Genomic DNA, 14,058 nt, shown 5'->3' with positions numbered 1-14,058 from the left:
CACTGTTGTACAAACTTTGGATTTATCTCCTCCAGACCAGTTTAATTAGCGGAGTCAATATAGACATGTTATGCTTCTCTGTACTTTGAAATGGCATTTCCTAATATCTCACACAAGCAAAACAGAGATAACTTATGCTTTACACAGCTGCTGTCCTTAAAGTCTCTTATGAAGCCTGGTCCGGGAACACACTATTTGTGTTTTTGCGACCAAGTTAGAGAGATTTATGTTCAGTTGAGTTGAGGCTTTTTCCCAAGTATTTCCTCTGTGGCAATGCTTCACAGTACAGGAAAGAGGCCGTCACGAAATAATGAGGCCAGGAGTGAATGTTGTGTTTGGTTTGATAGTGGAATATTAATCTGTTATCAGACTGTCAGCAGCTACACTTTCTAGCAAGTGCACTTTTCAGCAATTACACACCCAACGCATTTCAGAGCCCTTCCACAACAGCTTTCTTCTTTATCAGGAACAGTAGGTACTGGAGCACTTAGCTGTGTAATTCTTGGAAAACTACCAGCTCCTTCATGGTTCAGCATGGACAACAACCCCAACAAATTCCAAACCACAGTGATCATTTGCATTAAGTGTAATGAATGTAACTTTGTTATACAGGATGTGTTTTCAGTAGGACAACATTGGCAGCAAAGTAAATTATATTATAAAGAATTTGTAGATTAATGCCATAGCAGTAGCACAAGTTATGTATAGTTTTCACACACCTGTCAAATTTAAAGGGATTTTTCACTTGTTTTTCAAAATTGGTAATTGGGAAGGGATTGCTATAACATAAAGAAAGAAGTGTTGTCAGGGTTTGATAAAAACCCTGAAAGGTAGTTTAGTAATTATATTAATTAGAAATAACTTCTATTAATAACATTCAGTCATACAAGGCCACGATTTCTGAAAAACATTTTCATCCCCCCCAAAAACTCTACAGCATTATTTTACTTTTCTTTATTTGAATACAAGTAAACTAATACACAAATATTATTAGTACACATATACTGTATGAACAAAAGTATTAGAACACCTACATCGTACAACGATGGGAGATTTCATGACATCCCCATCTAAATGCATAGGCATTAATATGGAGTTGATGCTTAGGCTAGTTTCACACATCTGGCTTTTCGCCGGTTTGCCGAATTTGGCGCACGCCAGTACAGTGTATATGTGTCGCCCTGGGCAAGCCAGGGGACACAGGTCACAACACCACCACACCCCACACTCCAGGTAGGCACATCACAGCTAACCTACAAATCCTTGTTGCCTTCCTCCAGGAGTCTGATGATGCACACCAGGGGGTGGGCCAGGCGGTTGGCTCCGCCCACCGAGGAGCTCACAACTCTGGAGGCAGGAAGAAACCAGGCAGATGAGTCCAGGAGGAGGAAGTGGAAGGAGTAACAACAGAAATTAGCCCAGGCAGGGCAAGTGTGAGGAGCTAAGTAGAGGAGTTAAGAAAGTGAAAGTGAAAGTAGTAAAGGAGGAAAGCAAGTGAAGTGACAGAAGAGAAGGAAAGCCTGAAGGGTCCAGCTTTGTGGAGGGCCAGATCAGCAAGGTCAGCAACGGCGGTGACTGTCTGGAGGGGGACCGTTTGGAAGTTCCTGGAAGGACCCCGTTGGCTGTGTGCCCGGTGGTCTGGAGCAGTGTTCCGAAGGACAGTCAGCACCAGGGCAGGGGCCTCTCGGACCCCGGCAAGGCTAGGAGTCGCCAGATTTGCCAAATCCGTCAGTGACGGGGACGCAGATCCCCCAACAACCAAGTCCCGATTGAAGGCAACAGCTCAACCTGAAGCAGAGAGACACCGCCACCGCCACGGCACCAGTTTCTCAGGGCCAGCGCCTGCGGGCAAAGTGTAGAGCTCCTCCGGCCCAGATTGCAGTCGGGGAGCGGGTAACCGGAGGGAATCCACCGCTACCACAAGTCAACCATAGGTGCAAGGAAGAGGGACATCACCGTCACCTACCGGGAGTGCAGGTGCAGCCGTCTGTGGGACCGTCCTGCCAGCCGTTTGGTTTACCGTACAAACTGTGTCCGTGTGTCAGGCTGAGTGAGTACCACACTGCCGCAAGGCACAGCGCTGCCCCCGCGTCCCTGCGCCCATCAGGCCCCGCACCCACTTCTCCATCACCGGGCCCCGGGATCACCAACCCCTACCCACGGAGGGGCAACACAACACCTGGCTGCTCCGCATCACCATCCCCGGGACCCCCATACTGAGCAGCGGTGGTGCAATCACCACAACCGTGGGTGGCGTCACGAACTATAACAATCCCCACACCCAACAAACACCCCCTTTCACTCACGGGCGAGGAGTGTCGCTCGAGAAACCCCGGGATCCGGCCCCCAGCTCGAGCCACCACTGAGCAGCTGCCGGACCCGAGCAGAAGGGGTGAGCACGGTGTGCTGACACCCTCCTCCCCGCCCGCGACATATACAGTACAATGGCAGCGCGACAAGCGCCGGTCACATGCTGTCATGTGACCGGAGCATGTGACCCGGAAGTTGCGGCGCTGCCATTGTACTGTATACACTGTTCTGGAGTGCGCCGAATCCAGCAAACCGGCGAAAAGCTGGATGTGTGAAACCGGCCTTACTTTACTGATAAATCAGCTTCCACTTTTCTGAGCTGGGTTTCTACAACATTCTGAAGTGAATCTGTGTGAAATTATGCCCCATCATCTATTCTAGTTCATCCCAAAAGTGTTCAAGTAAGTCCCAAGACTTTGATGAGAGGTGACTTCAGGAATAAGACAGCTCATCAGTGTACCAGGTTTCCCGTTACGCAGTGTGAGCTGGGAATGGCTGTTGCTCAAAAGCCATGAAGCCTCGTTCTGAGGTTCCATAGCCTTTGATCTAGGTAATCGAGGAACGTTGTGAGAAATGCAGGACTATGTTGGAGCTGGGAACTTTGCTTTCTAATAAATTGGTGAATGAGGTACAGTCTATTGTTTTTATTTCCCTCTTTTTATTTATTTCAGGTTTCCATTTGTGGGCTACATCGGAATCCCTGGACTACAGTGGTCCTCCGTTGCTTTTTTTATATATAAAATGTTGAATCAGGCAAAATGTGGAGGAGATTTTTTTTAAATAAACTCTTTGTGTGTATGTTTTTACTTTTTACTTACTGGGTTAATAATTGAGGTGTCTGATAGTTGTCTCCCCATTACTGACACCTTGGCTTGATGCCAGCTGACACTACACAGCTGACATCAAACCCATCTACTATTACCCTGATTGCCATTGCACCAGGGCAATCAGAAAGATCCAATGAGAAGCATCAGAATTGGTGCATCTAATGTGATGCACCACCTTTGGGGCAGCTGCGGGCTGCAATTTTTAGGCTGGGAAGTGCCCAATAACCATGGACCTTCCCAGCCTGATATCAGCTCACAGCTGGTTATCAAAAAAAGGGGGAGACCCCATGTCTTATTTTTTTTAATTACTTATTAGGTTAAACCATACTAAACACCCTTTAGTCCCACATGAAAGGCACTAAAGGGTGAAAGTGTATAATACATAGAGGGGTTGTGACATACTGTATATTTACTATATATTCTCTATCTAGCTATATCTTTCTATTTTCTTTTTGTGTGTTTATGTGTATTGGGATGTGGGCGGTTATAGTGTTTTTTATGAGATAGTGAAGGTTATAATTATGCATTATTTCATAACACTATAATCTGTAATAATAAATGTCTTTCTTTGCTTTGGGTAACTTCCTATTTGCTTTGTTGCCTGCGTTTCACCCAAAGTTATTGAGACAAAAATGCATCCAATACGCATGTAAGAAAAAACGCACTGAAAACACAAGTAAACTAAGGTGCAGAATGGTGAATAAACACTGATCATGGGAACGTACACTTATTTGTAGTAGAATCCGGCCTTCGTTGATCTACTTTTTTACTTAATTCAAAACCCAAATCCTTAACAGGGTTTTATAAGAAATTGTGGTCTGCAGTTACGGTATAACAATCAGATAATATCCGGTTACATAAAATACACTTTCTAAACATCTATAAGCTTGAAAAAGTGATCTACCCATATATATTTCAAAGCACAGGATAACTAAGAGTTGAGCATTCATTCCAAGTATGTTGCCTTTATATATCTGCCCTATATATCACGAAGGTGGGATAGAAGCCAGGATATAGCATGAAGAAAAAACAGCAGCCTTTCCGCTGTGAAATCAGAGAGGCGGAAGCCATAGCACTGGCTAATACCATATGGGCTCCATGTCTTCCTTACAGCTTTAGCAGAAGAGAAGCTAATGATATAAACACCACTATAATATCCATATGTGGGAAAATCAGCTTGTATCTTTCACTAAGATGCTATATCTAGTTAATTTAAGAAATGTATAATTAAAAAAAAACCTCTCCAACTCTCAATATAAAACTCTCAAACAAGTCTGAACAGATCTTGAACTTTTTTTATGTTTCTTTATGCTATTTTATATAGTGCTTGACTTCTCAGACGGCTGATAAGACCTAATATTCCCATGCATAGCTGAAAAAAATAACGATGTGCTAGCGCGGCAGTGAGAGAAGTGTATAATGGAAACTTCTCAGTCTGGTATAAATATAAGTTCTGAAGCAGATAGATTAAGTTAGCAGATGTTATTAAAATTGACAGTATGTCTAAATTTAATCAATTTTCTGGCAGCTGGTTTGATTTTAAGGATTAGAAGTGGCAGGAGGTGATGGGGCTGGATGATCGGAATCTTTCAGGAAAAATAGAATGATGGTCATCAAAAGCAGAACAAGGTAGATATCATAGACAATGGGACATCGAGCACGACAATATCAAACTACACACATTCATCACTATGGACAGATTTTGAATCTCCAGGTCTGGTGTATTCTCAGCTTTCCAGAGACCAGACGTTTTAAATATACTATAGTAAGTAAAGACCAGCTCTGTCCTTATCTATATTGAGGTTGGATGATACAAGGTAAGCTTTTAATACTAGGACCATCTGCACGTGGTACACCTTGTCGCAGTGGGATGACTTTCACACTTTTGTTATCAAAATAGTGATAACTAAGTACCTTATGTTATTTAGATGTACTATTACTATTTACTAACTATTGGTTTTATGGTCATTTTGGATTTTTGTTGGCTTTTGTCTGTGAAATGGCCACAGTATGAACATGCTCTTACACATTGCATGTATCCCAACTTCTGCTCAGGCTCATTTCTTTGGTTTTCCCCTTTAAGTAGAATCATCATTAGGTGTTCTGTACAAGTGCCACATTCAATGGCTTTGAGGCCATATGTGGTTCTCAGGTACGTCCTGGGCATAGAACCCTAGTTGTTAGAAATTATTATATTATTGAGCACTAACAGTACCAGGGAGGTCATAACATTACTGAATGTGGGCACTAGGGTCAAAGCTATGTTCTGCCTCATTCACACGTCCATGTTTAAACACGTACGTGAAAAAATGGTACCAGGATCATATGTGTCATCAATGTACGGTCCAGAGTACGTTTTTACCATCAGTGTGCTGTATGTGTTTTCACAGATCATAGACTTGCATTGGCACTTTTCATTTGAGATAATCTGAAAAAAAATGGACATGTGAATAGAACCATATATAATAATAGGTATGTGTTGTATCTGTAAAAAAAAAAGATACAACACATACTTGCAACTTGGACATATGAGTGAGGCCTTTGTAGCAGTTAACACCAGGGTAAGAGGTATATCACTTGGTATATCTTTGATACATTTTTCCATTTTAATATACAATGTGGCTCAACCTATCTAAAAGTGGTTTGCTTCCTACTTTATATCCCACAATTTAAGGTACCTTAGCCTTCCTGCCTTTCCGTCAATTGGTATTTGAGAGTTATTTTCAAAATATGCTGTTTTTCTCTGACCTAAAGACTCATTTTATTTGGCCCGCAATGCTAGGCGCATATTATGTTGTATGGGTGACTATGTGGGGCACATTATTCTATATGGAGGGTTATGTGGGGCACATATTCTGCATAGAGGACTATGTGGGGCACATTATTCTGTATAGAGGACTATGTGGGGCACATTATTTTGTAAAGAGGACTATGTGGGGCACATTATTCTGTATGGAGGACTATGTGGGGCACATTATTCTGTCTGGAGGACTATGTGGGGCACATTATTTTGTATTGAAGGCTATGTGGGGTCCATTATTCTGTATAGAGGACTATGTGGGGCACACTATTCTGTATAGAGGACTATGTGGGTCACATTATTCTGTATGGAAGACTATGTGGGGCACATATTTTTGTATTGAAGGTGATGTGGGGTCCATTATTCTGTATAGAGGACTTGTCGGCCCATTATTCTGTACATAGGACTTTATGGCATCCATTATTCTGTATGGAGCACTTTGTGGAGCATATTATTCTGTATGAAGGATTATGTGGGGCATATATTTCTGTATGGAGGATTATTCGGGTTTATTAATCTGTATGGAGAACTATGTGGGGCACATTATTTTGTACAGATGACTATGTGGGGCCCATTATTCTGTATGAAGGACTTGTGTGCCCATTATTCTGTAAGGAGGGCTATGTGAGGTACATTATTCTGCATGAAGAGCTATATGAGGCACATTATTCTGTATGGAGGACTATGTGGGGCACATTATTCTGTATGAAGAGCTATGTGAGGCACATTATTCTGTATGGAGGACTATATGGGGCACATTATTCTGTATGGAGGACTATGTGGGGCACATTATTCTGTATGGAGGACTATGTGGGGCATATTTTTCTGTATGGAGGACTATGTGGGGCATATTTTTCTGTATGGAGGACTATTCAAGGCCTATTAATCTGTACAGAGGACTATGTGGGGCCCATTATTTTGTATGGATGACTATGTAGGGCACATTATTTTGTATGGAAGACTATTTGGGGCCCATGACTAGGTTGACCCATTACTTTGTCCAAGTATTATACATATCTCAGAAATCTTTTTTGACAACCCCTTTCAGTTTAGAGCAGTAGGAGTGCCTTCATGCAATCCCAACAAATAATTCAATGGCTACCCATAAAATGCATGGACATTTTGAGTTCACCATCACACGACTAATTTTGGGGGTGATTCCAAAGTGGGAGTGGCCTAAATGTAGACCATCCATGATAGAGGTTAAAACTGACAAATTCATGCAGAAATTAAACAGCTAAATCATTTTTGGAACCTGTTTTTTAAACCATACCCTTTCTTAGACCCCATATCCCTTCCTCACCCTAATGTTCTTGGTGGAGCGCAACCCTGTGGGAAGTTTTTCACTGTGCTCAGTCAAATTACCAACTTTTCAGAGAGTTTGGGAAATCTCGCTGCACTGGTGCCATTTGATGTCATGATTGCAGCCAGCGAAAGAGAGAGTCCATCTCTTAAAGGACAGGGGCACAGTGCAAGAGCAGTGCAAAGTTATGAGAAAATAAAAGACAATTAATACAAGAGCAGTGAAACTCTATGGATATGTTCCACGTTGCAGTTTTGTTTGCAGATTTTCTGCACCTAAAACTGCATCGCTTGGCAAGAAAAACAGTGGAGAAAAAAGGTGTCTTTTTTGCAGCAGTTTTGCATTGTTAATGCTTTTTTATGTAGTGTGATAGTAAAAACGCTGTAAAAAATGCAGAAGCAATTGACTTGTCAATTGTTTGCTGCAGTTTCTTTCTGCACCAAAATCTACAAGGAAAAAAATCTGCCACGTGTGCACAGCACTTCAGAATTCTCATATTCTTTGACGGGATGCGTTTTCCCTTGCAGATTGATTAAAATCTGCAAGAAAAAAATGCATTAGAAAAAAACGCAGCATGTGCACACAGCCTGAAAGGTCTATGGGGAAGGCACTGCCTTCCAGGAGGTTCTTGCAGAAACCTAGAGAATTGTTAAATCTTCCAGGATTATTGAAGCTTTTTTTTTTTTAGGAGAAGTTGGTAAATATGGTTCATTCTATAAATGAAATAAAACTTATCCAAGCAAAAACTGCTCCCAAAGATTCAAGACTAAAGTTCCAATAAAAGTTCAGTGAAAACATGTTCTGCACTTCAGGAGTTAAAGAGTTCTTAGTGAAGATTATATGGTGAGCAGGTGCATATGGGCATTTTATGGTTTCTAGTGGTATAAGAAGGTTTCATCACTGTATTTCGGTTTAACTCTGTATGCCCTCTCATTAGCCTCTCCTCTTCAGTTTCATAATGCCTGCAATTTCAATTTATGACTTCATATCTGGATTGTGTTCTGAGCAATACAGCAGGCAGGTTATCCTGGGGCTCCAATGAGCTCAACTCTCCAACCAACCAGAAAAGTCTGCCTCTACCAGCGTGCAGAGAAAATTACTTCAGAAAGGGATGCTTAGACTCAGACGGTCAACAATCGAGGAGGAATAGACCAGACTCCGTAAAAGTCAATATAAAGTCCTTCTGACCCTGAGCAAAATATGCTTTTTGATTCCTAAACCACCTTACTTTTCAATTTTGCGGTGTGCAACAATTATTTTTGACAGCTGTGCATATGATATGTGTATGGATAAGTACTTATCACACTTTCATTAATTTTAAAAAATCTGATTACTAAACAACAAGACTGCATTCTCACGTTACAGCTATGTTGCAGTGTTTTTTTCAGGGAGGGGAAGTTTACAGCAAAAACGTTTTCTAAAATTGCATAAAAAACAATGCAGTTTTACCACACTTGCAGCAAAAAATGCAACTTGGCCATAAAATGTGAATGCAGCTGTAAGGGGGTGTGAGTTTCGGACAGCCCAGACCTGCAAATCCACGATGCGGAACGTGTACTGTGTAACATGTCAATTGGTGTAATATGTGTGCGGCCACTGGGTGGCAACATTGGGCTGGCTGCTTCTCCTAGTACTCGGTGCTAGAAAGAGTTAATGGCAGGGAGGAGTCCAGCTAATAAAAAGGAGAGGGACACAGGAAAGGACAGGAGAGTCCCCTAGGAGATTATAAGTGCAACATCCACAACCAACTTAATTAGGCTGACCCTCTGGTACCAGACACGTGGGAACCTAGTGTGGAGTGGGCTGTGCGAACCACGTCCCAGAGTGAGAGTAGAGTTGAGACAGCCTGGATGGTGGTAACCCCCTGGAAGATACCCAAAGAACACCCTCAACCAGCGGAAGGTCAGGGGGCTCCAGCGAAGAGAGTAGGTCCTGACAGCACCAGCAGAGGAGTGCCGTCCCTGGAAAGCCCGCCCTAGCTTATAGCCAAAAATCCATCCCTGTGGGTGGGATGGCGGGACAAGCAGAGGACTATTTGATCCTGCCCAGCAGAATAAAGATGGGCGAGGGGATGAGCGGCTCAGAGGCTTGAGTACCAGGGAAGTGGCTGGCCGGCAAATTGAGAGTGACTCCGGTTACTAGTGGCAACGTCGATAAAGAACCGGAGTGTATGTCCACAGTACTGTGGAGAATGATGTATATAACCATGAGGCAATACTGGTGCAGAGTCAACACTCAGGGCTGCGCTGCGTCCGAACAGCAGTCCCTGCTGCGACTACCACGGCACCTGAATGCCCCTTTAACACAGCATTAGACCTTATTCACACATCAAGGGGTTTTTTTTGCATACACAAAAAATGATGCCCATTTTCATCAGTGTGTTGAATCCAGTTAACTTCCGTTTTTTACTTTCCGTTTTTTTTCCATTTTCTTCTATAAGCCAAAAAAAAACCCCCACATGTTATGTTACGGGCCCTTTCATTTGAACTAGAAAGATTGGTCCACAAATGAGAAACCCCGTAGAATAATATGGGTTTGTGTTCTATCTGTGCATAGAATAGATTGAAGACGTATGTGAAAGCTAAACTTGATAATGAGGGCTATAGACAGAAAAAGACACAACAAAGCAGTTTTGCCCCAAAGGATAAAATAAGTTTCGGATACAGCTGGTTACTTGTGATTACACTTGACAGACTGTAAACTGAATTAGTGTTTGCAGCAGTTAGGTAGTAGTATTATCAATCTAGACATAGATTATTAAAAAGATTGATCGAAAAATACATTTAGGTAAATATTCTCTTTAAAGTAAGAATTCTTCTTTTTCTACAATTAACAAATATATTTCCCTAATGCATATACAGAAAAATTTAAATAAAACAATTTTGCAAAACTGTTCTGATTAAAAATATCCAAACATTTGGTGTACACTGCTCCTAAGTAAACATATATGTCTCCATGGTTACAGACTACAAACAAGGTGCGTAGTCTGATGCTGCAGTTATGTGTTACTTCTTTCCATCCAGAATAGGAACTAAAGGAAGCAAAAAAGAAATGAGTAACACATAACTGCAGGCGGCCCAAACTACAGAGGATTATCCTTTATTAAAGGGATTGTACTAAGTATGAAATCCACACGTATTACTTTTTTGTTATGGTAGTGGAACAATTTTCTGGCACCTCAGTATGACAGTTTGGTACAATACAGTTTCACTTTGTAGATTGTATATCTTGATTTAAGCCAGGAAGCTGTTAGTATTTAGCATATCATAAAAGGAGACAGACACTGGCATTTTCTTTATGAGGAAGAGTTGGCATTAAGATCTGATGCATTGATCGTAGGCACTGCCAGACAAGGTTCGACAAAGGATTTTATTGCCGTAGCAGCAATTACCTCAGTAGTCTTCGTATGAAACATCATTTTCTACTTGGAAAGTGGCTGGATCCAAATCTAAAATTAAGTTTGTCTATAACTGCAGCTGCAGGGTTTAATTTGGGGGCAGGGCTGTTCATTTTGGCTAAATCTGGGACAGCAATGAAATTGCCACACAACTAGAGATGAGCGGATCCGTGGAAGTTCAGGTTCACCGAGTTCAGCCGGACTTTAGATAAAGTTCAGTTAAGGACTTGACCAGAACTCCAATGGATGTCAATGATTAGGCAGTCCCACTCTCCGCCCACATATTGCCAGCCATAAGCAAAGCATTTCTGGGGGAGGGAAATCTATTTTTATTGGACACATTACATCTGAAAACGTTTTTACCCCCAATGAGAACCATTAAGAGAGTGCATGCATCTCACATTGGGCCCGGCACCAAGTGTACCCGAGCACCCCGATGCTTGTGCGATGGGTTTGCATATGAACAGCACCCAAACTCAGAACTCAAACACTTTTTTTTTTTTTTTTTTTTAAAGTCTGCGTTCAGTACGAGCCTTGAACTTTACAGTTTGGGTTCGCTCATATCTAAACACAACAATATTACTAACAACACTAACAACACAATTACTAACAACAATATTACTAACAATTTGAATATACAATTCATCAAGCACCAATATCTCAGGGCCAGAAACATACAAAAGGGGGTACAACACCAAAGAACTAAATGTTTCTCCCAAAAAATAATTAATTTGTGAAATCTACTCCCACAGATCATAATCAAAACATAGAAAAATTAGAGTAACACAAATGGTGCGCATGTGTGGTGGCTCCAAGGTTGTAATTCTCCACCGGTCATCAAACAATGTGATCTGCGCATGTTTAATGACGTCATCAGGTGCATAGTTCACCCGACATGCGCTGTATTACAATGATGGCGGCGATAATACAAAACAGCACGATAACCACCTGCATGCACCGTTTTGTAATTGGCCCTCCTTCCGATGCCTATATATGAGTCAAACAAGCAGGCACATTCCCTTGAGAAAGCCACCAGGTGAAACGTGCGTTGGGTTGCTGGGGTCTCCAGTGGGACGTTTCTCATCTACCATGGGTAAGCTGACGTTATTATTTTTGCTTGTACTTTACTGAGAGGGACGTTTTTATGTCTTTTTTTACTGCACTATTGAGTGTATTGATATATTTAATTGATATCATATCTCACTCAGTAATTGATTTATTTAGTCAAATATTTGCACCATGTTTGAGATGGGGTTTTCCTCCTTAGATTCCCTCCCCCACTAGTGGGATTTATGTCTGATACTTCCTCTGTAAAAAACCTGATCTATGTTAATGCTGTCAATGTTTTCTATATTTTTGTAATTTTGAATAAAGAATGCATTTTTAGTGGATGTGTTACTCCAATTTTTCTGTTTTGAACACAACAATATTACATAGACCTCTATCTAGTGGTATAAGGAACGTATATTTTATAGACGATTGGTCAGAACGACCTTGAAGACTATGGCCATGTGAACACATTGAGTTTTTTACCTCAGTATTTGTAAGCCAAACTCACGAGTGGGTGATAAATCCAGAAATGATGACGTATTTCTGTTATACGTTTTCCTCAGATTTTTCCACTCCTGATTTTGGCTACAAATACTGAGGTGAAAAAAATCCCCAAATACTGAGTGTACATGGCCTAACATTTGACTTGTCATCTAAATGCAAGACAAGCATCTTGTAGGCCGAATCCAATTTAAACATGCTTTTCTATAGGCACTAAGGCAAACCTTTGCTTGGTTTTGCACCTTTATCAAGATCAGAATATTACATAATTGTACTTTATCTCAACCTTATATACACACAGTAGTATATGAATAGTGTTGAAGTAGCAATGGCTTCTGGAACCAAACCTCCATGAGGGCCAGGTCATCTGCCCTTCTGGTGCCTTAGGTAGGAACAATCATATGCAATATCTTCATGCTGTTCTCATACTATGTTAATGCTGTTCTCATACTATGCATTACATTACCTGATATCTTGAAGGCTTCAGTGACATCATTATCCACAATGCCAGCAGCCGAGGGGCCATCTTGTAATTGTCCCGCCTCCACCTCATGTAGACTTTAATAAAAAAAAAAGAAGTGTAAGTCATAGGGATTTTTATGTGAAAAAATCTAGCATATTACCCTAATAAGCAATTGTTCAATGATTGAATCACTGACACCTGCTACAATGGCTAACATAGACAAAGTAGGGTATGGTACGTCAAATATTAACTTACGGTAATAATGGAGATTAGCACTATACAGCTGATCACACCTATTAAAGAAAAATACATCAATCCACTTACCCTGCAGTGAAGATAGGGTAGCGACCACAAGGAGTGGGAATCTAATCTCTGAACGACTTTGCCCTAAGTAGGTGCCACATACAGTAATATTTTTGACTAAAAAAAATCATCTATTTTGTTTTACTTAATGGAGGAGTCCACCTAAAAAAAGAGTGACAACAGCATTCTTCAGACTCACTTCCCTCTGACAATATGCAAACACAATGTAGGTTACAACTTGGTCCCGGGACTTCCTTGTAATTTTTTTCAGTTTTCTACCTCGCAATCTACAGGGTGGGCCATAAATATGGATACACCTTGATAAAAAAAAAGTAAAGCTGAATTCAAAATGGCGGCTTTGCAGATAGCCACCATGGGCATCACCCAGCCTCAAATGTTTTGCCTCTCCCATGTACTAATATGCCACGAACGGTAAGGTTATATCAGCAACCACTTCCATTTTATCAGGGTGTATCCATACTTATGACCCACCCTGTAGTTCTACTTTCTGGAGGCCAAGTTGCCAAATTGACTTACCAAGTGTCAAGACTAACCATAAGCTAAGCCCAGCCAAGACGTTTTACAAGTTTGAAGTATTTTTTTAATGCACAAGCTTACTTTTGTCCAAAAATAACAAAATCGGTCTTACTCACCCTCACAAGTCCAGCGCCACTGCCCTCGGTTTTTGTTGATTGTGAAGGCATTATTATAGCACATGACTTATGCAGCCAATCATTAGTGATATGATGCATAAATGACCAATTTACGAAGTCAGCTGCTTTTGATACAGCATTGAAATGGTATTAGGCACTAGTGATATCATTCGGTAGACCAAATTGAGGAACCTGTGTAGGGTCGGTCGGGGGTTCAGCTGAGGTCTGGGTTTGTAGTCGTGTCCCCGGCTGACGCACTACATGAAAAGGAGGATGGATGTGTGATGTAGGCAGTGAAGGAACACACTCTTAGGGGCTGTGGCTCCATTATCTTTGTGGTAGCTTCTCGTCCCCATAAATCAAAGTCAGAAGCTAGGCTTTCATCCAAAACTTGAGCTTTACTGCATGTAATAACTTCATATAAACCTTCTTCCCCATAGGAGAGGAACAA

The 14,058-nt window shown here is 41.4% G+C and overlaps 1 protein-coding gene across 1 annotated transcript in view; it reads right to left on the bottom strand.

Annotated features, from left to right (window-relative positions):
- Nucleotides 1-14,058, bottom strand: part of ADAMTSL3 (ADAMTS like 3) — a 725,891-nt gene that overhangs the window by 700,033 nt on the left and 11,800 nt on the right. Inside the window, exon 2 of the mRNA XM_075345857.1 lies at nt 12,655-12,746. Coding sequence (XP_075201972.1) covers nt 12,655-12,741 — 87 coding nt within the window. The 5' untranslated portion in view covers nt 12,742-12,746. The remainder of the gene's footprint in view (nt 1-12,654; nt 12,747-14,058) is intronic.

The sequence above is a fragment of the Anomaloglossus baeobatrachus genome, chromosome 4, assembly GCF_048569485.1.
Source record: "Anomaloglossus baeobatrachus isolate aAnoBae1 chromosome 4, aAnoBae1.hap1, whole genome shotgun sequence".
NCBI lineage: Eukaryota > Metazoa > Chordata > Amphibia > Anura > Aromobatidae > Anomaloglossus > Anomaloglossus baeobatrachus.
The sequence above is the reverse complement of the archived record's forward strand: the minus strand, read 5'-3'. Positions and strand labels throughout refer to the sequence as shown.